Source organism: Lates calcarifer, linkage group LG9, assembly GCF_001640805.2.
Source record: "Lates calcarifer isolate ASB-BC8 linkage group LG9, TLL_Latcal_v3, whole genome shotgun sequence".
Taxonomy (NCBI): Eukaryota; Metazoa; Chordata; class Actinopteri; family Centropomidae; genus Lates; species Lates calcarifer.
In genome coordinates, this window is record NC_066841.1 from 437,243 (window position 1) to 460,235 (window position 22,993).

Below are 22,993 nucleotides of genomic sequence, written 5' to 3' on the forward strand. Positions count from 1 at the left end.
GATTTGTTATTTCAATTATTTCTTTGCTTCTAATTATTTTAGCTTTCCACTGAATTAACCATACATTAAATGTGTGTATTTCTGGATCCACTGTAGCTGTTTGAATGTACAACATCACGTAAATCAATGGGAAACACCGGCGCACGGCCTCATGGGAGCCGCCTCACATTATTACCCATCATTACAGTCTGCAGCTCCAGATGAAACTGGCTTTCAAAGACTTATTTTACTCGGAGCGTGTTCAGAGACACAGCGCTGCCTTCTGCCAAGTCAATGACCAAATTATTGCATTGAGAGAGAAAAGTATCTCACATTACAACGCGTCTTTAAAAAGTCAAGAGCGTGTTCTTTCCACAGCCGAGGAGATGAGGGTGTCATTAAAGACAAAGTGGTGAGTAAACTGTGCTTTCTAACTGCAGCCTGCAACAGCTGTGTAATCTTAATCAAACTGAACACACCACTCTCTGCGGCACGATAAGCACATGGGCATTTCTGATTCATTCAATTACTGAAGGAGCCATCAACTCACTTTTTAATGTGACTTCCAGGAGTCTTGTTATCGTCATGAGGCAGCAACTCGGTGAAGTCCAGCACAAATAAAACAGATGTTTTCACACCTGAGGTTTTGTACATTTAACATTTATCCATGTCTGTCCACAGACCATAAACCTGCTGCAATTATTTCTAAAAGACTACCCATCATCCTCCACTGTCAGCCTCATTATCTCCCTCTCTCTCAAGACGCTTTTACCTTCAACAGTTCTGACATTATCGGAGATGGACCTTTCCAAACTGTCTTTGACATTATCAAAAATGGCCCTTTTGGGGACCGTTTTTTGTCTTTTTTGATCTCTGAATTTCAATTTGCCGTCAGGCTGCGGGGCTCAGTGGAAACCTGTGGCACAGCGCAGGCCTCCGGAAAGAGCAAATCTTTGTTATTGCAGGAGATGTGAAAGTGTCTGAGTCATTCATCAGCGCAGAAGCACGCCACGGTGATCTGTGTGAGGGTGTGAAATACTTAGAGCTCCTCACTGGAACACCAAAGGCTGCCATTGATTGGCCCTGACATTTTCTTTAATGGTGATGACATTCTGTTTGTCTCGGTGTGTGTCGCTGCAGGTGGCTCACAGAGCGAAGGTGAAGTAAAGTCACTCACTCACCGCTCAGCTCTCACATTAGTGCTGGAGTACACCTGTGCATCCACACTCTGATACAGTACGCTACACTACACGTTCTGAACAGCAGCCTGCCTCTGATGTGAACACATGAACCCGAGGTTCATTGATCTGTGCCCAGGTACAGTACACAGTGGACTCTGATCCGGGCCCAGATCCCTGTTTGAGTGTCTTTGAATGCTGAATGAGAGTTTACCACCTTCAGGTACCTTGTAGGTGGAAACCTGCCCTGAACGTTGGAGAGCTGTGCAGCAGCTTTAATGCAGATCAGTCCAGATATTTGTAGCAGGTGTTCTGCTCATTAGCCCTGCAGCCATTTACACTGGAAGATGTAATATTAATTTAGTGCTGACAAGTTTCAATAAGACCATTTTAAAAAGCGAGGGAGGAAAAAACCTGTGGAGGAGCTGCTGGAGCTCTGTGAACATTTCATATGATTACAGTCTGCAGCAGAGCCTCGCTGTCAGGAGGAACCTTCTCAAGACCCGGGTCCAGGCAGAGTTGAAAACTTTCAGAAAATCCTTGAAGCGAGACGAGAGGAGTGAGGAGGGGAAAGGGGGAGGCAGAGGGAGGAGGAAAAAAGACTCCTTGAGTTTTTCCTTTATAGCCACGGGCTCTTCTCCCATCTCAAACTGAATCAAAGATTAAGGCTCACCGCGCTGCTTTCCAGCTCTCCAAGCACGTTATGCAAGCACTTGTATTTCTGTGCATGCATTAATGTGTAATTTCTCAGGTGCAGCTACTGTATGTATGTACTGTAGATTATATACTGCTGCAGGCTCACTGTACAGCTCAGTCATGTGTTTTACTCCAGCAGGTCCAGGACATCAGCAGGCTGTGAGGCTCAGACTTCCAGCTGTACAGTGGCACCACTTCAGCTCCATGAGGTGAAGTGTAAATAATGAGCTTTCAGTGAAGCTCCACCTGGAGTCAGACCTCTGACAGCTGCATAACACACAGTTATGCTCTTTGTTTATTTATTATTTTGACAGTAATGTGTCCATAGAACTCGTTTTCTTATGAAATGATCAGTAAACCTTCCTGCCTCGCTGTGTGTCTGCATTTGGGTCCTGAAATCCTGAACCACGTCAGATATAAGAGGCGTTATAAGAGAAGCTGAGGTGCTGTAGTTTTCTGGAGCATCTGATTTATCTCCGTGACCCAGTTAGGAACTTTCAGTCCATCCCTGGATTCTCACTTTTCCAAATGAGACCGAAGCATCCAGATTCATGTTTTTATTCTTTGCAGGGAGCTGAGAACCAGGAGCCGCTGTACACAATCCTCCTAATCACCGTGTGGCCGAGCAGAAGCTCAGGACTTTATCTTGTATTTTCTTCTCGCTCTCATCTCGCTCGTCTCTCTGAGGATTTGACACAAGTGTTTTCCACAGAGCTCTGAGATTTGATTTACCCCAGCTTCATCTGACTTACCCTCAAAAAATCAATACTTCTCATATAACACTGATAGTTTGCTCCAATATATGGAGTTATTAAACACAGACCGACACTTAAAATCTCCAATATTACAGGCAATAAATTTAGCAATAAACCTTGTCAGGCTGATGTGAGCACCAAGTGTCGAGCATCTCAGTCTCCAAGTTTCTGAGGTGTCGTCACGAAGAGAAGAAAATACAAAACTCAGACTAGGTATAAATCTAGTATTTGGAGCATCTCTCCTGCTGAGGTCAAATCACATTTAAAAACTTCCTGTTGCAACAGGAAACAGCTGTAGATGATTTTCTTTTTCTGTCTGTAATCAAGTCAGTGATGAACCTAACACTTGACACTGTCCAGACATGAACAGTCACCCTGGACAACTCTGCAAGTCAAACAGGAGATGATGGTGATGGAGGAGCTGTGTCCGTGTCAGAGCTCTCTGCAGGCTGGAGGGAAACACACACACACCAACACACAGGAAGCTGGTATCTGTGTTTCCTCTGCAGCTGACCACAGGTCTGCTGACAGCGGGGTGACAGCAGGGCAGGCTGGCTGTCGTACTCTCTCTGCGTTAGCCCCCGGAGCTCCGCGGAGCTTTGACCCAGAAGAGACTCCAGAAGAAACGGTCTGACCGGTCGGGCTCGGTGGCTGGATCTCCAGACGGTAACTGTGCGTCAGCTGTCGCAGCCTCGAGGCACAATAACTCACACTCCATTAAGGAGACGGAGGGAGAGGAGTAAAGGCTGATGGGAGACGAGGCCAGCACGAGCCAAGAGCTGGAGCTGGTTCAAGATTTAGACCTCCTGTCTCCTGTTTAACCTCCTCCTGCATCTTTCACCACAACACGTCAGATTTTTCAAACATTACATCAGTGTTGTGAATTGTTCATGAGACTGTGACGACATCTTACTGTAACGCTCATGTCCAGGAAACGAGCTCCTGCCTGGAAACACAAATCTCTCCTACACAGCACTGTCTCCTGTGTACAAACACACACACACACACGCTCGTATCTTCCTGTGCTTCCGCCTGGCTCCACAGTCACTGTGTAAAATGAGTGTGACTGTCAGATCGTCTGTTGCTCCTCCGTGTCACTCGTTTTAAAGTTGCTCCACCTGTTTTCCCTCATTAGCGCCTCCACCACCAGCACAGGCTTCTACTTTAAATTCCCTCCTTGAAGTTGTGACACCAAAACTAATTGCATTTTTCATTTTTCTTATTAAATTTTCAGAGTAGTCAGTTTGAAATGAAACTTTACTGTGAAGCCTGCAGAGCAGCAACAACACGGGCTCCATAATTAGATTCCTAAATGAGCAGGACTGTGTGAAATCAGTTCCAGGTCAGCTACATTAGTGGATACACACACCCTGGATATTTTCTCTTTAGAATACTTTTCATCTCAACTCACGCAGCTTGAAATTTCTCCTGACTGCTCGCAAAGGTGCAAAGAGCAGGTTCTGATTGGTTGAAGTGAAAACAGGAGGCTCCCAAAGTGAAGTGCGTGTGAAGAAATGAGATCTGATTCTTGATTTCTCTTTTATAAACTCAGGGGTTCAGTCCTGCCAAGGCCTCTATTAATGCTTCTCTCTGTGATGAATGTTTGTACCTTGGTCTGACAGGAGTGTAAATTGGGTGGAACAGGATGCTGTGAAGCTCCTCAGGGCCGTTTGGAAAGAGTCTGTGTCGGCTGTAATGTTTCCTCACAGGAAGGTGAAGGCAGCACTGAGCGTCTATGAGCATCAGGTTTCTTATCTTTAGAGAACCACGTTTCCTTTTGCTCATGATACTGATGCTTGTGAATTAAATGCTTCCTAATAGCCATGTTTCTCTTCATCTCTCCAAACACCCACTGCACAGACATCGACTGCAACGTGGAAATAATCACAATCCAGGAGCAACGGTTTAGTTGTCACGTGGTTTGACTCTGAGGCTGAAGAGGATCCTCAGACCAAATCTTGGATCTGACAAAAAGAGGTGGTCTCAGCTTGGTCTGTTTGCTGTGTGAAAACACTGTTTCTGAGATGGCTCACACTTTCAGACCAGTTACAGGAAGCTAAACAACAGAAGAAGAAAAAATGAGCTGCTCCAGCACAGGAAATATTTAACTGTAACTTTGTTATTTTCTGAGATGAGTTGGACTGACAACACGAGCAGAACTTTTACTTGTAATCGAGTATTTTTACATCATTGCTCTGATACTTCTCAGCTCATGCAGCAGTGTTGTTCTGTACAAATAAACTTGGTTGTTGTATTGGATCTCTAACCTGAGGTTTTTACCTGAGGTGTTTGGCGAAATGAAATACGCTCTATTTCTGTCCCGCGCCGACATCACATTCCTCTCTGTAGCATCTCTAATGACTTTCTGTGACCGTGCAATGAGCTGCTGGAACTTAAGAGCTTTCTGAAACGCCACCGTCCCTTGTGAGACAGGGTTTCTATGGCGACCGAAAGGACAGTGATGCTCAATTACCCACATCGCCCACACCTCCTCTCTGCTCCCTGCTCCTGTCCGTGAACGAGTGTGTGTCTCATATCGTTTGATTGTGAAAGCACACGTTATGCTTAATTACCCAGAATGTCTTCTTCTGGTTCAGTGTATTATAGCTCTTCCTCTGCCCATCACTGCTCACTTATAGAAGGGAGGGCTGGAGGAAGAAAGAAGAAGAAACTGTTTTCCTTCAGAAGAAATGAGCAGAAAATTGACTTCAAAATGAGGAAAAGGTGAAAGAAGCTGTTTTTTTTTTCACAGCAGACGTCATCATTAAAGCTTTAATGGTTGAGCACAGTCTGAACTGTATCGTGTTCACGCTCCACATCTGGAACAAACTCCCAGACTCTCATGTTTGCCAACGCCAAATAAACTGCAGCCAAATCCAAACAGAGGGTCGAGAAATCCTCCATGAACCTGAGGACTCTGTCTCCACCTGGACACATCAGAGCTGGGGACAGAAGTGTTGTGGAAAAGAGGAGATTTACTTCAGGAACATGGGAAAGGTCAGAGCTCCACTGTCTGACCAGGTGAGAGAGCCGAAGAAAAAGCACTGTCCTCAAAGCTCAGCACACACACCCACACCGTGTCTATCACCCCAAACTACAGCTGTTATTACCATGCAGCGCACCTCTCTGTCACCGCCGTCACACAGCGATCCAGTCAGAAAGAGCCTCTGACTGACAGGCGAGATGAGAGCGCCGCTGCAGAGGAGGCAGGAGAAGAGGAGGACTTGAAAGAAGCAGACTCAGTGTGAGGTGGGAGGAGAGCTGCACAGCCCATTAGATAAAGTGAAAGAGACTGTCAGCTTTAAGTGTCACTGATGAGAAGGTGCAGAGGGAATCAGTGGACTGTCAGCACGTCCAAAACACGGTCAGTTACGTTGAATTTCAGTGTCACTCAAGTCTCATTTAGTTCTGACAGGTCTTTCTGTTTCAGACACCTGCTTTGATTTGTCCCTTTTAAAAAACACGACTGCAAAAGCAGAAATGAAGAAGTGCTACAAGCTGATGGAGGCAGATTTTTCAGTTCGACCTTCACTGGGAGGAACCTGAGTCCTCTGCAGAGTGTAGAGCTCTAATCAGCCTGAGAACACCTGTGTGGCTCTTAACGATCTCTCATTGTTAACACGATATCAAGATGTGACCTGTCACCACAGCTCTCACTGGAGTTTCCTGAGCTGCAAACTTCAGTCTGTAGAAACTGTCAAAGTTTCCTCAGCGCTCAGTGAACTGTGGTTCACCAGTAACTGAAATGTGTATGATTATTATCATCAGAAAATAAATCAGTCACTCTGCTGTATATGCCTCCTCCACTCCTGCAGGTACAGCAGCTATAAATGAAGTTCAGTCAGGAGACGATCTCTCTGCCGTCTGAGTCACAAGCAGTTTCCTGCTGTCTCTGCTAATTCCTGTTTTTATCCACTCACAACCTGACACACTCCCCTCGAGCCAATCACTCATAAGCTGTCAAAGTTTAAAAGTGACGTCGAGCGGCCGACCTCCACCTCTTCACCACTTTCTCTTTCCCTCATCCATCGCTCAGTCGTCTTTTATCTACCTCTGATCGATAGTTTCCTTCTCACAAAGACGCCCTGCTCCTCGTCATCTAAGCTCCGGGGCACCACTTCCATTCAGCTGCTTCCCATGGTGATCTACTTCCTGCAGGGGTCTAAGAGCCCTGTGCACAATAAATGTTATTCTACAGCACATTTCCCGTGCTCTCTTTGTTCCTCCTCCTCCTGACTGAAATGCCCTGACTCACCTGTTTGCACTTCAGCAACAGCTTCTGAATAAACGTCTAAAAAAGAGACAGTTTGTGTCAGGTCGGCGAGGATCTTCAGCAGGGTCAGAGCAGCTGCCACCGCACAGCTGTGACTGGCACGTCATCAGGAATATTTCAGCTGCCTTCACTGACCTAAAGGATCAGGAAGACGTGTTTCCTAATAAAGGACAAAATGAAAAGAGAGATGTGCGACCTGAGATCTCTCTGGAAAACCTTGTGTGTGCTGATCTGAAGTCTGCGTCACATTCTCACCACATGTTCCTGATTCATAAACATTGTTTTTTGGTGGGAAATCATCCATCCATGGTTTGTGTTCACATACATCCTTGAAACATCTGGCCCCAGATGTGGACATGCAGCATCTGTGTATGAGCTGGATTCCACTTGAATGAATTGGAGGAAGAAAAATCCTCGTTTTAATCACATTTTCTTTTGCCCATTAAGTATCTTGTGCACCTGGAGGCACTGGGCTGTCGTCCCACCGTGTTTTGTTGTGTATGCCAGCTGAAGTCATGCTGCCGAGAAAAGCAAAAGGCTGAGCCAAGGGAGGAGAAGACGTCCAGCTGCAGCTGCACAAATATCACCAAAACGCTGCGAGACACTGATATCACCTGGAGTGAAACTGGAGGAAATGCTGCTCATATCTGCAGAACTCTGCTGAGAATCTGTGGTTTTGAGTTTTCTTCAGTATCACAGTGATCCTCCTGTGTGCACTGCAAACAGGAGCTGATGGTCTACTTCAACAACAACCTGCAGTGGTTCTAGGCTCTGACTGGTTTACATACAAACGACTGCAGCCGTTACTCTGCAGCACTGAGGGACTCTGATGCTTTAGTCAGGATGTTTCCCAGCTCCCTGCACCTGTCTGAGGCGCTCACTCACATAGCTCAGGTCCTTGTTTGAAGGCTCAGAGCACTGAAGCACTTTGCATTTAGACAAGTTATTTTAAGAGGTGAAAAGAAAACTTTAAGCCGTGGGCTCCATTTAGGGTCAACATTAACTGACAAGGTGCAATTAGCCTGTCTCATTATGCAGCTAAAGACAAAAGATCTGACATTATCAGCCACGACTGTGTGGACTGAATGTGTCTTTACATTTTGTACTGTACGGCAGCTGTGAGTATGAAGCATTTGTAGGTTTTAAAGTCAGATTTTTACTCTAAGAATCATGAGAGGTGTTGACACCAGAGCGTAATTTGTTAGAAGAGCTTCATTATAGTTGATGCTTTGTGAGCAGGGGCCATTTAAACTGAATAAATATCAAAGAATTATGGTGAAGTGATCCTGGGGGGTGTTTAGGCTGTTGTTCATAGAAGGTGTTGACACAGAACAATGAGCTGCTGATGTTCACGTCCCTGCAGTCTGTGGAAAGGTCACAGGGATCAGTGGTTTACAGCGATGTGAGAGAAGTCGATGTTATCGTTCCCTCCAGACACCAACACATCTTCACACTGTTCTGTCATCCTTCAATCTGAGCTCTGTCTATATGATAAATCTCCTCCTGCACACAGAGTTAATTATACATGACAGCGTCTTTAGCCTCAGTTTGGACCTCAACTTCTATTACAACCTCTGCAAATCAATTTTCCACCAAACGTTCACAGATTCTGACCAAATTTCCATAAAATGGTTGAAAGAAAATGTTTCCATCCATTACTGTTGTGAATATTAGGACCTGGTGGTAAAACTCTCAGGCTTTGATGTAAATACTCTCCTGGTGTAAATCTTTCCTAACTATGCTCCTACCTCCTTCGTCTACATGTGTCCTGCTGCTGCTGCTGTAACAATGCACATCTCCTTCCTGTGGGACTAACGACTCTGAAGCAGTTTCAGTTTGTTAATAGATGTTAGTCCAGATGTCCTGCAGCTCTTTTCCAGGAGAAAACTAGTCGGTCCATGGCAGGTGGTCCCACTAATGAATTAAAGAGAGAAACAGAGTCATGCTGGAGGAGGATTTTCCACAATCTGGAATCTGATGTGTAAAGCTTCAGTACAAGATTTATTAACCACCAATAAAACCATTATTACAGCTTATAAACCTGTGTACGAGAGACTGTTGAAACTCCACACACAGAGGGAATAAAAATGAAACATACCCTCTCACTGCAGGCTGACGTTGTTAACCTTTAAACTGCAGCACCGCTCACACTTCACTTCGTCAATAACTGCACCATGAGGGTTGTTTCAGATCTGATCTGAGGTGAGCCACAGCATCTCTCTACTGTTCACCTCACTCCCACTCATGAACCTGATCCTTGAAAACCAGAAGATTTTAAGGAAGAGAGATGTTATTATAAGAACTTAGCTGTATTCAGGAATTCATATTGGGATTCATTTTGGATTCTAGCGCCCCCTGCTGGTCAGTCACAGACTTACAGATAAACCATCAGATAAAACGTGTAATGTAAAGATATTTTCTGATCTGATGTATTAGCTCCTGTCCGACCACAGAGAAGAGTACACAACAACAAAAAGAGCTGGATAGATGTCGAGGACTTTATTAGTTCAATAAAAGGAGTGAGTGGACCAAGTGTAACATTGTACAGTACATGTGTCAATGTAAACTGAAGCTGAATGGAAATGTTTTGAAAGAAAACAGTTGTGTCCCAAACCACGTCTGATCCCTCTGTAAATGTAACATGTAAAGCAAAGACTGATGAGGTTAGCAGGTGGATCAAGTACTGAGGCAGAGCGAGTCAAAGACCAATCAGACGAGGACTCGTACAATAAGACCAGGAAATACACAGAGCCCAAAATGTTCTTAAATAAACTTCCTGGAGATTTGAGAATGAAAACGTCGCTGTCTGATTCTTCTTCACCTCGTTCTGTAGGAATATTTCAGAGAGAAGCTAACGCCGTGCAGACACACAGCTGTGTCCTACACGTCTATAACAGAGCTATGTTATAACTTAGTGAGGGAGGTCATAGTGAACCAGTTTGTAGTAGGAGCCACAGGATGGGCAGCGCTGGGCCTCGCCCTCATGGATCCAGAACCAGACCACAGTCGTGTTGTCTTCTTCACCTGCAGAACAGAGACGAGCCTTAACATTTGATTTGAATGAAGGAAATGCTGCATTAATGAGGAAACCACAGAGCTGGATGTAAAACAACTCGTTTAGAAAACAGCAGAACACATGAATCCAAAGGCAGTTTCCTTTTTAAATTTGTTGTGCTGGGTTTTACAGTACATGTGTGACAGAGCACATTTCCAGGCATGCAGGCCACTGTATCTATATTTAGAAATTAAATTAAAAATGATACAGGGGCAGAGTTGAAAGATGAAATTGGAACACAGGAGACATTTTAGAAAGATATCCAGATTAACAGAATAAAATCTAATTAAATTTGTATGAGGCTTTTTCATCAAACTCACATCTAGTCAAATCCAGCCTGGTTTCAGCAGCAGCAACACCTGACCACATCTCCTATTTTTCACCAATTCAAGTCAGAGTATCACGCCAAATTTAATCTTGTCAAACCTATTTCAGTTTAGTATTCAAATGTTGAAAGTGTCTTTGAGATATTTGAGAATTGAAACTCAAATATTCCAGATTAATAAAGGGCAGAAATTGTTCTTAGTGTCTTTAGCGAAAGGTTTGAAGGCAAGCATCACTCATCCAAACCAGAGGATGTCAGGACTTAAAGAAAGAAACTTACAGATACATCCCACAATCCTCTTGTCTGTGATAGGAGGGAACAATGTTTGGATCATCCTTGGTGCCGCTGTACCACTTTGGCTTCATCATGTTATAGGGATCCTGAAACAGAGAGACAACAGATCACATCTGAATCCCAGGATTAAATTTCACACAACATACGGATCATTTTAATTTGGCCTAAAACCCCCGATTCTCCCATGAATTACTGTGGTTAATAAAATGTGGTTCAGACACCCCAGACTGAAACTGGTGCAATCAAAGTTCATTAACTCTGTGTGCTTAGAGACTTCCAGCAGAGAAAACACCCTGAAGAGAAGTAATATACCTAATGTGTGAGATAAGTGAAGTTAATTTCCCAGACTGTCCTGTAACACGCCTGCTGGGCACAGATAACACACTCCACAGTCACGATTAACCAGCTCTGGACATTTCTTATCTCCTAAAAGACTAATTATTTAAACTGGAACAGCCTGCGTGAAGCCTCTCAGCTGGAGATTCTGATCAACGCGCTGTGTCTGCAGGCTGCCATGTGGGCGTCCATATATCCACAGTCTCTGCAGCTTATCCAGTTCCAGATCACAGTATTGATCAGTCTACACACTGTGATCTTTATCATCCAGTGAGCTCAGGTGAATGCAGCTGAAGTGGTTGTGTAGTTCAAGTGCGCTCGTGTGCTCAGTCAGGAAAGTGCAAAAGCAAAATAATACAACTGACAGGAGCAGAAGTTCATCACCTCAATGTGTAACAATCACCTCTGTCAAACAGTTTAAGAACTAGTGTTGAAGTATGATTTGTTATACAACACAACTGAGAGGAAAGAGATACGTTATCGTACCTTTCCCTCCTTCATGTTCTCCATAATGATCCTCTCCAGTCCAGTGGCCTGTTCCTCATCAGTGGGAATCCCTGCAAACGACAAATAAAAACATGTCTGAGAAAAAGGCAACAGGTAAGAAGTTCCAAAGCTTCAGCTTGCATCTCTTTAAGTGGTTCACGATGGATTCTGAGGTCTGCTCTGAATCAAGCCAGCCTCTTTTCACTTCCACTTTCCTGACTGACTGCAAAGATTCAGTGGAAGGTATTTTTCCTTCTGTCTGTGTTTCCTGTGTCGCTGAGCAAAAGATTTTAAAAACCCTGTGATTTACAGTTGGCAAACAGAACATTAATAAGTACAGACTTAGCAACACATGTGTTTGGTGCAGAGGTTGGTTTTACTATTTCTACCTTTTTAAAAGTCAACTAATAAAACTCAGCCATACATTTGCAGACCAAGTGCTAACTGAGTAATGTCACAAACTGACCACTGAGAGTCAACATTCTTTTACTACAGTACTGTACCAATGAATTAACAAGAATAATGTTAGCTTGTTTACATCTTACATTTTAAGTTATTCTATTTTTATCCTACGTCTTAAATTCTTCCTCTGTTAACGCTGTTAATGACCTTGTGGAAATGTCCTGTATATGTGAACAGACCTGGTTTAACTTTTATTAGTCTAAAAGCCTAATAACAAGAAACGTTCGACATTTACTTTTCATATCTGACGCTTTCGACTTTTAACACACTCGTTAGCACTGTTGAGCTAACGTTAGCTGAGCGGGTTTTCCTTCAATATAACTGAAGTTTGTGGTGTTTTCTACCCGGTACACAACTCACCATAAACATAAAGCACAACTGAATGTTTAGAGCGGCTGCCGAATCTGTTCTTTGACGCTAATTACTTAAAAAATACGTTTGACCTTTCTCGGCTACCGCGCTGCTAACGTTGCTAATGCTAACAAGCTAGTGAACGGATGGAGGTCTTCCGGCTGCGTTAGCCGTGGACAAACCGCCGATTGAAGTCAAATATCACGACTCATGTCATGTTTTAATGTCGCGGGTTTGGTTTCGTCCTCACCTCCAGCCGCCATGCTGCGGGTCAGGACAGGGACCGGGGCAGCCCGGGCAGCCCGGCAGGTAGCAGCGGCTCTAAAACCCGAGCGGAGCAGTAACCTTGCAGCCATTTCTCCTTCTTCACTGACACTACACTCTGGTCGCTCGGTGGTGACGTACGGAATTTATGGCAGCGTCGCTCTGTTTTAACGTCACAAATAGCCTTGGCCCATTTACACTACATTTCAATAAAAATCAAACATCTATAGGAGTTCTAGTCTGGATTTTACTGGGTATTATTATCATTTTAATGTTATTGACTCAGTAATAAAAATAATCTGAAAGCATAGACTGCGAATATGGCGAAGAGACCTCGGAGATGATGACACCTCATCTTACTGGAAACTGTTGCTTTGATTCATGAGTTCCTTACATTTGATCAATACAATACTAAATACTAAAGTATTTTTAACATGTGCCGAATCGAAGAAAGTTTGATCCTAATTCTATTGTGCAAAATGTCTTCATGTTTCACAAGCTCTGATTTAGGCTTAAGGCGAGTTCTGATTAAATTGGCAGATTTGTTAATGGAGTTTGGTCTGATCTACAGCGTTGGAAAAGATGTTATCACAGAGACAGGAAGTCTTTTGCCGTCAGTCACGTATCAGTCACGTATCTATCACATTATCGATCAGGTTTCACTGGTCTGTCACACTTTTAAAACCCGATGCTGGTTCAGTCCTCACCTCCAGCCGCCATGCTGCGGGTCAGAGCAGGGACCCGGGCAGGGACCCGGGCAGCCCGGCAGGCTGTAGCGGCTCTGACGGTTGAGCGGAGCAGTAATCTCGCAGCCATTTCTCCTTCTGTGCTGTAACTGTAGTCGCTGGATGCAGATGCTGGACCTCTTCTTCTTGATGTTTTATGGTGTATTACCGCCACCAACTGGGATGGAGTGGAACTTACTGTAAATGTGTCCTGTTCTATCACTGATATTCTGACATCAGGTAAAAATAGGGATATTTAAAGAAGAAAAAAATCTAAATGCCTAATTGATGTTAATTTCTATAGAAGTTGCCCCTTTCTTTTTTTACAGCACACATTACTTTCTTTTCTTATGTTATGAACATTAATAATAAACTCTTAAATATAGTGATATATTTGTCAAGAAATACTAATAACAGTCTACACACACTAACACCAGTAGACATGAAGAATGATTTTTACATTCATCCAGCGACGTCAAACACAGAGAGCTTTGGACACACAAGTTTATTTATGAGGAATATTTACTCATCTTTATCCGTTTCCCGTCTGTCGTCTCAGAGGTTTTCAGTTTTATAAAAAGTGTTTCTATCAGAACTTTAACATGGATGGGGTTGATAAAAGCTACATAAGCTCCACATAATTGGCTGGAAACATGCCATAATGTCCGTCAGGTCCGAAACCTCTCCACCATCCCTCATCCACCATCTCTATCCCGGTTATGATGTCATCAGGGTCAAAGGTGATCTCCTGTGTCGTCCACTGTGAAGGAGAGGTGACGGTGAATATCAGGCCCCAATAAGATCAGTTAAAACCATTAAAAACCAGTGTTCATCTCTGATATCCAGCCAGGAAACTTTGAGGAGATCGAGAATTAGAAACAGAGTTTGGTGTGTTTGTTACAGCCACAGCACTTCCTGGTCCAGAGGGAGAAGGGGATCATGGGTAATACACATCATCTGGCTTCAGTTCAGTGAGTGGGACTACGCAGTGAGAGCTCAGGTCAACATTTCATTTCATGGAAACCACTGAACCACTCTGAGCTGCAGAGGGCACTGCAGCTCAGTGAAGTTATATTATGCTGCTTTAAAATTTCCCCTAGTGTGTGTGTGTGTGTGTGTGTGTGTGTGTGTGTGTGTGTGTGTGTGTGTGTGTGCATACCAGCCTGGTAGTCATACAGAGCTCTGGCACGGATGTTCTGTCCATTGGTATCTGCACCTTGGTCTTCATCCTTAAAACAAAACATTTCACATCAAGTTCTGTTCATATTCCTGATGATGCTGAGGAGACAGAGGAGACAGAGGAGGAGACAGAGGAGACAGAGGAGGAGACAGAGGAGGCTGAGCTCCTGAAACAAACACTGGACTCACTGTGTGGTGCGACTCGTAAACGTTTTCATACAGGTCCTCCTGTGCTGCTGCTGGTTCTTCTGCTTTGTACAGATCTGTCTGAGCCTGATATTCCTCTGTGGATCAGGTGAATTATTGACATTAATGTCTAAGTGCATGACAGGATATTAAATATTGTGTAAAAGTACCAATACCACACTTTCAAAATTATTATGAGTAAAAGTCCTGTACTTTTTTTTACTGTTGTAATTGGAGGTAATATTAACAACTGTTTGTGTATCATACCATCTGCGTCATCATCAAACTCATCAGACCACTCCTCCGCCTCTCCTGAGGATAAACGACAGAGAGAGGTGTTCAGGTGACTTGTGTCTTCACTCTGTTCAAGTAAAAGAGAGTCTGTTGTGTGTCTGACCTGCAGGCTGAACAGGTGACTCTGCGGTTTCTGCTGGTGCATATGACTCAGATGAAGGAGGTGAGAAGGACAGCACAGGTGAGGCAGGTGTGACGGGGGACAGGGGGGTCGGGGAGGAGGCCCAGACCACAGCTGGAGCAGGTGGAGACTGAGGCTGCACCGGGGTTTCTCTCTCAAAGGATTTCTGAGACAGAAACGGACTCTGCAGCTTCCCTGAACCACACAGAGAAAACGTCAGTGAACAGAACCACCTCATGTTTCCTCAGGTGTTCTGTTTGCTGGGTCTGTGTCGCTCACCTGGTCTGGATGCAGCCATAGATGCTCGGTCGCTGCCCTCGAAGCTCTGCTCCCTCTGCTTGAAGATGTCTCTGGGATTAAATCCTCTCTGAGAAATGAGTGACTTGGCCTCCTGTGAACCACAGAAAGACTTTCATTCATTCTGAAACAGTGGAATAATCCTTCAGTCAGGTAAAACCTTGATGCTCACGTTAGCTTTCTGCACAGATGCAGCAGAGTTGATGCTTGTTCTCCTGTTTTCTTTTTCCTGCTGGTTCTGAAACAGACACATGAAGTTATCTGCACATTGTTTTTATAATAAAGATGATTAATAAGATGTGTCATCAGTGCTTCATCAAAAAAGAAATAGTACATTAGTTGGGAACTATTTTCAGTGGCAGATTAATCCACATTTGATGCTGTAGTGGGACAGTGTGTGTGGGAGTCAGAATAAACTACAGTGTGTGTAGATGGTGATGAAGCAGCTCACCTGTCGCTGTCGCTCCTTCTCTTGTTCCTCCTCTTCCTCTCTCTGCTTCTCATAAATCCTGACATCCACATATACATGTCATTATTATTTTGCCCAGAGATCAATCAGTATACTGAAGCTGAAATTAGTTAATTGATTGATTGTCGAGTGACAGATAATTACAGGTAATTAGCAACAATTTTGATTATTCGTTTATCATCTAAGTCGCTTTTTAAGCAAAAACAGGGAGCGCATTTCTCTCAGATCTGCAGCTGATCAGAGCACATAAACCCAGATGATAGGCTGTAAACCTGGGGCCCCTGGGGATCCTGGGGATCCTGGGGATCCTGGGGATCTTGTGTGTCTGACTCACTTCTGCTGTTCGATCTGCTGAGCTCTGTCCTTCGCTCTCTTCTCCCTCTCCTTCGTCTGCTTCTCCTCCATCTCCCTCCTCTCCCTCTCCAGCCTCTGTCTCTCCTGCTCTGCCCGTTTGTTCTCCTCCCGTCGACGGATCTCTTCATCCCTCTGCAGAGGAAAGTCGTGTTATTTTCAGTGAAACTGTAGAAGCTCAGGCTGTAGTTCAGCTCTGTGATAAATATGAAGAGAAACCTGAGTTTGGACCCAGAAGTCGTCCTTGTTGGTTTGTTGAATCTCCTTCACAGCGTTGACTTTCTGATACACTGAGCCCTGAGAACACAGCAGAGGACGAGTTGTGAGACAGTGAATGACGGACACACTCCTGCCTCACACCTCTGCTACACCTGACGGAGTGTGTCTCCTCACCACAGGTCCTCTGGGTGCGTCTCTGTATTCTGTCTGTTTGTGGAAATTGAAGTTTGCTCCAGACGCTTTGGCCACTTTTGCCAAGATGGCGTCCGGCTCCACGTCCTCCTCTGCCCGGGCGTTTATGGTCACATGGGCTCCCTGTGATCACACACACATCAGGGACAAACACTGACTCTGGAGTGTGATGTAGAATCCAACAACAAAGAAAATGCAGTCAGAATAATAAAGTCACCTTCAGGAAATTGGCCATGGAGCTCACATGATTGGCACATATTCCTTTCCGAGAGTCCTTCACACCTTCACCTGTCTGCATGTCAAACACACACACAAACACAGGGCATACATATGTAAATACAAACAGTATATGTAGAGAGTGTGTGTGTGTGTGTGTGTGTGTGTGTGTGTGTCTCACCCAGTTTATGAGGACATATTTGGGCAGACCAGAGTTGGGGTCCTGGACACGACAGAAAGCGTACATCACCTTCCCACTGTTCAGCTCCTCCACCATCTCCTCTAATCCACCATCTACACACACACACACACACACACACACACACACCTGTTCAGATTCTTTCACATAAATTAGGATTAAACCATTAAACCACAGATGTGAGAGACGCCTGGTAACTTATTACAAAGTCAGAAAGTTTTAACTTGTGTTGTTTACTATTTGTACTTAAGTTAAATTCTAAGGGAACTTTACCATTTTATACTGTTACACCAGTGACGATGTGCAGATCTGAGTTAGTGAAACAAGTGAAAATGAAAGTGGGTTAAATATTTAACATTTTATTCAAGTTTACAGTCAGAACTTACCTCCCTTCTCTGCCAGACGAATATCATTACTGTTCCCTTCATAAGTAAACAGCACCCTGAAGACATTATAGAAGAGCAGCATGATGTTCGGGTGTGGAGAGACAGATAGTTCAACAAGGAAGTGAAGTTTGTGACTGAATCATCTTTCGATTTCTCAGAAGGATTAAACTCACCAGTTTGTGTCCGACTTGCCGTCCACCACCTCTTTATAAGCTGCCATGAGCACAGCACCGTTCTTACTCAGATTCACTGCCATTTTAATCCAGGTTTCCTCATTCACAGTCCCAGCAGCCTGCCAATAATCTGACACAAAAAGCCCCACAGAGATCCAGCAGCTGGGGAGACGTGGCAGAAACCCAGAGAAAGAAAAGAAATGAAACACTCCAGGTGGATTTAAAGAAAGGTGAAACTGCAGATATGAAGAGAGCCCTGTATCAGAGCAGAATGACTGCGACTCTGATTTATTGTGATTTGCAGGGAGGATTTTCCTCCACTCTGATGTGTCAAACCAGTCGGGGAGGAAAACCAAAACCTGATCAACCACATTCTTACAGAAGTTACTCACCTCTGGGTCACACACACATTCACCAGCAGCAGAATAATGTATCTGCACGAGAAAACATACATTTATTCATACGACTCCAGTGTGTTCTCCTGTGTACGGCCGGAGGAAGACCTTGAGACAGTATACATATCAAATGTGGCTTTAAAGGAGTGTGTGTGAGTTCATGTGTGTGTGGATGACAGAAAACTGGGTGTGATTATTTGTGATTGTTGTGAGACGGAAGGTGGAGCAGGAGGAGCATCTGCCACAGTGCAGAGAGTGAACTGAGCAGAGTTCCATCATGATGTGTTTTGGTCTTAATGCTAAGCTAGGCTAATTAACCCCAGGCTCATATAATGCTCAGAAAGTAAGCAAAGAAAAGGTCTAACTATTGGTCGTCCTTACCTTCACCTGATCCAGGATCACCAGCAGGCCGTTGACTCCAAACATTGTTTTATAGGCTGAGGACGCAGAGAACAGCAGTGTGTGACTGAAGAATACACACTCTCACTTTATATTTGATGTTTATGAGGTGAATTTCTCTCCAGAGTTATGGTTTCTATGTTGTGTTCTGCATTAAAGCCTGATTAGAGTGGAAACAGCAAACACATCTTCTTCTCCTTAAAGGACGTTTCAGAGCTTTCAGAGATACATTTCCTTTTCATGGACGTGAGGGAATAATGTGATAATACAGCGGTCTGTTTATAGTTTGCACAGCAGGAGGAGAGCGGCTGAGCCTGTGGCAGGACAGAGCCGTATGTGACCCATCAGTAAAACAAACCCTGACCCTCAAACTGAATGCGTCAGCAGCTATAGAGTGGGAGGCTGTGACACACAGACTCTCAGAGGAAGCCTCATAAACAGCAGACAACCAGACCGGACTGTTTCTTTGGACTTCTTTCAGCTGCTCGCTCCAGATTTTTTTAATGAAGATTACGTTTTTTTGTTTTCAGGCTGTGTGTGTGTGTGTGTGTGTGTGTGTGTGTGTGTGTGTGTGTTCCCCCCGGAGAGCATGAAACAAGGTCTTACATCACTGATGATGCAAAAGGTTTCTGGGAAATCCTCAGTTCTTTGAAGAACTGACCAGTGTTCAGTCCATGGCAGACAAACCTTGTACCTCAGTATGTGAGAAAGTCCTGACGCTGCCAGCGGTGATCTGACCTGAGACATGGACGTCCAGATCCTGAGTCAGGCCACTGCAGAGCCCCATGAGGCGGCTTCTCCTGCAGTGACAGAACCAGAGCTGTGATACATCCTGAGGGGAGCATGAATGTCTGATCTGTTTACATTTAAAGCTTCAGACTGCCACGCTCTGGCCCGGCCTGTGAGAAGGACACTGTGGTAGTGAGCGATAACCGTGCTCTGCTCCAAGAGTTGGGGCTGCAGGAGCATTGCACACTGTATTCTTGTCTAATGAAAGATTAGCCTACATTATATTGTGCTGGTGTCCCCTGGTGTCATGCATTTACCAACTGTAAAGACAGAACAGAATGATGTTTGCTGATTTTGCAGCCTCTCCACTGGCTCCATCTTGTTTATGTTCAGTTGTATCAAACGCACATCGTCGCCTTGGATCAGCCTCCAAAACCAAATCTGCCTCATTACTTTGAATCAGGGGTTTACATGCTACCAATCACTGAAATGACTTGCAGGGGAACGCTATAGCATGTGCATTAGGTTAGAGTTTGTGTATTGACGTATTATCTTGCTGTTAATGACGCTGTCTGTTCACCAGGAGCTCACATGAAGGAGGGGTGGTTTTTCTCCAGAACACTCCCCTGGTCGGGTATAAGTGAAGTATAGCGTAAATAAAAGTGGGGGAGGGAGGGGACCGCCTCCTGGAGGTTACCCTCAGAGGACCCCCACCCCCCACCCCCACCCCCCATGCTTGGTTTCGACAGAGCCTGATGCGTTCTCATGGAGGCAAAGTGAAACTGCAGCCAGATCGCTTCTGCACGCTGCCAGCTCACAGCTCATTGAGGCTGATTACACAATTTACCCAAGTTTCATCCACAGGAGAGGAGTGTGTGTGTGTGTGTGTGTGTGTGTGTGTGTGCGCCTCATAACAAAAGCACAGAGGGCTCATTCAATGATGTCTCCTGGTTCCAATTTAAGAGAAACCGAGAGGGGTCTTTCCTCCAACTATTGTCTTTCTGTCGTTGGATTGCCCAACATCCCCCCTTCATCCTGCTCTACTCCTCTGAGCCTTTACTTCACATACATACTGCATACATACATCCTCAGAGAGTGACGCATTTCATCATCTTTCACCATCATTTTGTTCATTTCCAACCCAGAGTCACGGCAGTTTGTGAAACAGTCACGGAAGTTTACCTATTGATTTGTTGTGACAGTAAAATATCAACTTGTAGTGACTCCAGCATCATTCACTCGTCTCTGCTGCTGTTAACGAATGTAGCACTTAATTAATAAAAAAAGAATAATTTCCAACTGATTTCAATTCATTAGGTGAAGTTGCACTGAGTGTCAAGAAAAAATAGAACATCAGTGTAATTTCATGGTTATTTCATAAACTGTTGTCAGAGCAGGTTGTAATTTCTCCTATGACGACGACTGTAATGAAAGACAGCCATTAATCAGGGCAAGACTGAAACATTTCACCAACTACTACGGCCTCCTTGCAGCAGTTTCTGGGCCGACAGCTCATCATTGTCCCTTTAACACCAAATATCCATAATCCCCACCATGTTCAGAGCCTTGAAGACCCTGATTCAGGCTCCTCTGCCCCTCTTCAGTGCCCCTGCCTCCAAAAGTAGGCCAACCCTAATGAACTCCATTGCCTGCATTTATGGACTGTGTTTTAACTGCCCTCCCTGTGAGAGGAGAGGAGAGAGGAAGAGTAACGACTGACGGGGAGTTCTCTGCTCTTTCTGCCAATGTAGCAAAACTTCACAGCAACATCACAGGTTAATTGTGTTGACCTTAACGATCTCCTGTCTAAACCTACTGCATGGCACTGTAATGATGGCAGGATCATGGGCACAGGCTTCAGGAGCCCAGACTGAAAACCACCAGAAAGAGCTAAAAACCTGCCAGGAAAAGTCTTTTAAGTAAAAAAATGTATAACTTATAAACACCATTGTTCACTGAGCTGTTGATGTTTTCAGGCCTCCTTTAGCTCACACGTGAAGCGAGCAACATTACATACGTCTCAAAAGGACGACAGTGCGACAATGAGCGGGCTGGGCCTCGGAGAGAGGAGTCGTTCTCAGCCAGACACAACCACCAGGAAATGCTTGTTACCTGCAGACTGAGCTGGAAGTCATTACTGCAGCATCTAGCCTAAAGAGCTTGACTCATGCACACATTCATGCACATGTGTCTGCTCGCGGCTATTAGGTGCCGGCGATGCAAAAGACCGGCGGAAGGAAGGATCCCTGAGCAGACCAGAGGGAGAGATGAAAGTGAAGAGTTACGGTTAATGACGGAGGAGAGGAGATCAGAAACTAAAGGGCCCCGTGTTGATCTGTAAGGAGTCTATTGGAGTTAATAAGGCTGTGCTGTCTGCTCAGGCCCTCTGGTGATGCCAGGAGCCACCGGGGGAAACATGTTTCTGTTTATCTGATGGGTCCCAGCAAGTTCTAAAGGCTCTGGGTGGATCCACTGGACAAAACACAGCCACAGTCACTTTCTCATGAGGCAGCACTGTGGAGTCTGTTTCATGATAAACAATGGGCATTTTCATAAAGCAGAGGAAGGACAAACACTGTCCATTGAAAACGTCTATCATAGTTTACAGGCCCACAGTCTCCTGTGAAAATGAGGAATAATTATTGGCATCTCAGGTGCATTCACATCTGGTTTTATCTGCTAAAACATGAATGTGTTGGTTTGTTTACAGCCGGTCTGATCATCAGGTTTAGTAGAGATGTCACGTCAGATCACAGTTAGTTTGGTGCGTACGGCGTCATCTGATCAGTGAATTCAGTCGTGGTTAAAGAGCCTTAAAGCAGCATTAGAGAGACACCTCATTGTCTCATATAGTGATGGAGAGTGGGATGGCTGAATGCAGTTGAAAGTTTTAAATAGGCTGTGCTGGAGCCAAGTGAAATTATACCTCTGTCCTGCTGCAGCTCTAACCTGCGTGCTGTGATTAACATGTGGTTTTACAGCTGCTCAGAATCAGCTTTTTTCTGGGACATGATCAGCTAAAACGTCTGTGAAGGTTCGGGCGCTGAAGTCGTCCTTTAAAGTCGACTCTTGTTCAGGTTCCAAACACTGTGTTTAACCACTCAGGTCCAGTCTTCTCTGCTTGTTCTCAGCAACACCCACCACACCGAGCTGAGGCCACAGTCACATCCTTTAAGTGCCAATCTAAATAAATGACCCAGAGCCGGGAGAGAGCGCTGGTTTGTTGACCTTTTCTATCTCCAGTCCCTCAGAGATCTATCAGCATCTACCAACCCCAAACTCTGTGACTAAACTCTTTATTCTCAGCAGCTGCTGTGGAGCTGACTGTGTGTATGCTCAGACACAAATGAACATACATGGCTGTAATACTGTTTAGGCATCAGTTATCACTGATTATCACTCAGCAGGAGGAAACCACAGTCATTGTAAAGGAGAAACCCATCAGATCTTGTGTAACGCAGCTTTGCAGCCAATATAAAGAACATTTCTAGGAATAACAAAGTTGCCAGAGTGAGTTTGACCACAAATCCAGTTACATTCCTGGATGAAAAGACCATTGTTTTACAGAGATGTTGCATATTACAGTTGGATATACATGTACAGTCAAATTAAAACATTCTGTACATGAAGTTTGATATCATCTCATACAGTCACGGTGGAGTGAATCAGTTGGACAGTAATAACATCAACAACTCAAACTAATAAAAACAACAACAAAAACAAGCCCAGATGTGTTTACAGAGACGTCTGGAAGCTGGTTTGATTAACTGATGGAGGCCTGAGGGCAGGACGGAGGAGACTGTCCAACACTGACTGTATCGGTACGTCTAATTAAACACAGATTTACAGTGCACTATGGAACAATGGATGAGTGTGTTTAAAATCAGACGGACATAAATACTGTACATGAACACAGTGGAAAGGTTGGAGCTGCATTGACTGATTTCTTTTTGGCCACTTTGGGGCAGTGTAACGAGCTGTAAGCACCTCCTGTTAAACCCTCAGAGAG

At 44.5% G+C, this 22,993-nt stretch overlaps 2 protein-coding genes across 2 annotated transcripts; both read right to left on the reverse strand.

Moving 5' to 3' along the window:
- Nucleotides 1-9,365: 9,365 nt before the first annotated feature.
- Nucleotides 9,366-12,608, reverse strand: LOC108895809 (cytochrome c oxidase subunit 5B, mitochondrial). Its single transcript, XM_051072732.1, is given in 5 exon segments — nt 9,366-9,905; nt 10,541-10,571; nt 10,573-10,641; nt 11,378-11,448; nt 12,441-12,608. Coding segments are annotated over 5 exon segments (390 nt in total). The 5' UTR covers nt 12,547-12,608; the 3' UTR covers nt 9,366-9,792.
- Nucleotides 12,609-13,669: 1,061 nt separating this feature from the next.
- dbnla (drebrin-like a) lies at nt 13,670-17,784 on the reverse strand. Its single transcript, XM_051072799.1, has 15 exons — nt 17,462-17,784; nt 17,289-17,344; nt 16,885-16,997; nt 16,705-16,779; nt 16,470-16,610; nt 16,296-16,373; nt 16,060-16,211; nt 15,708-15,765; nt 15,429-15,494; nt 15,239-15,350; nt 14,942-15,154; nt 14,812-14,856; nt 14,548-14,642; nt 14,328-14,408; nt 13,670-13,978 (listed from the first exon to the last, which is right to left on the reverse strand). The coding sequence occupies exons 1-15, from the start codon at nt 17,542-17,544 to the stop codon at nt 13,802-13,804; spliced, it is 1,545 nt and encodes a 514-aa protein (XP_050928756.1). The 5' UTR covers nt 17,545-17,784; the 3' UTR covers nt 13,670-13,801.
- Nucleotides 17,785-22,993: the final 5,209 nt, after the last annotated feature.

What these genes read in the sequence shown, in the direction of transcription:
- dbnla (XM_051072799.1), bottom strand. Translation starts at nt 17,544, where the DNA reads ATGGCAGTGAATCTGAGTAAGAACGGTGCTGTGCTCATGGCAGCTTAT. An exon ending in ACGCACCCAGAGGACCTGTG is followed by an intron (nt 16,374 to 16,469) that starts GTGAGGAGACAC and finishes CTGTGTTCTCAG; the next exon opens with GGCTCAGTGTATCAGAAAGT. An exon ending in TATGGCTGCATCCAGACCAG is followed by an intron (nt 15,155 to 15,238) that starts GTGAGCGACACA and finishes TGTGTGGTTCAG; the next exon opens with GGAAGCTGCAGAGTCCGTTT.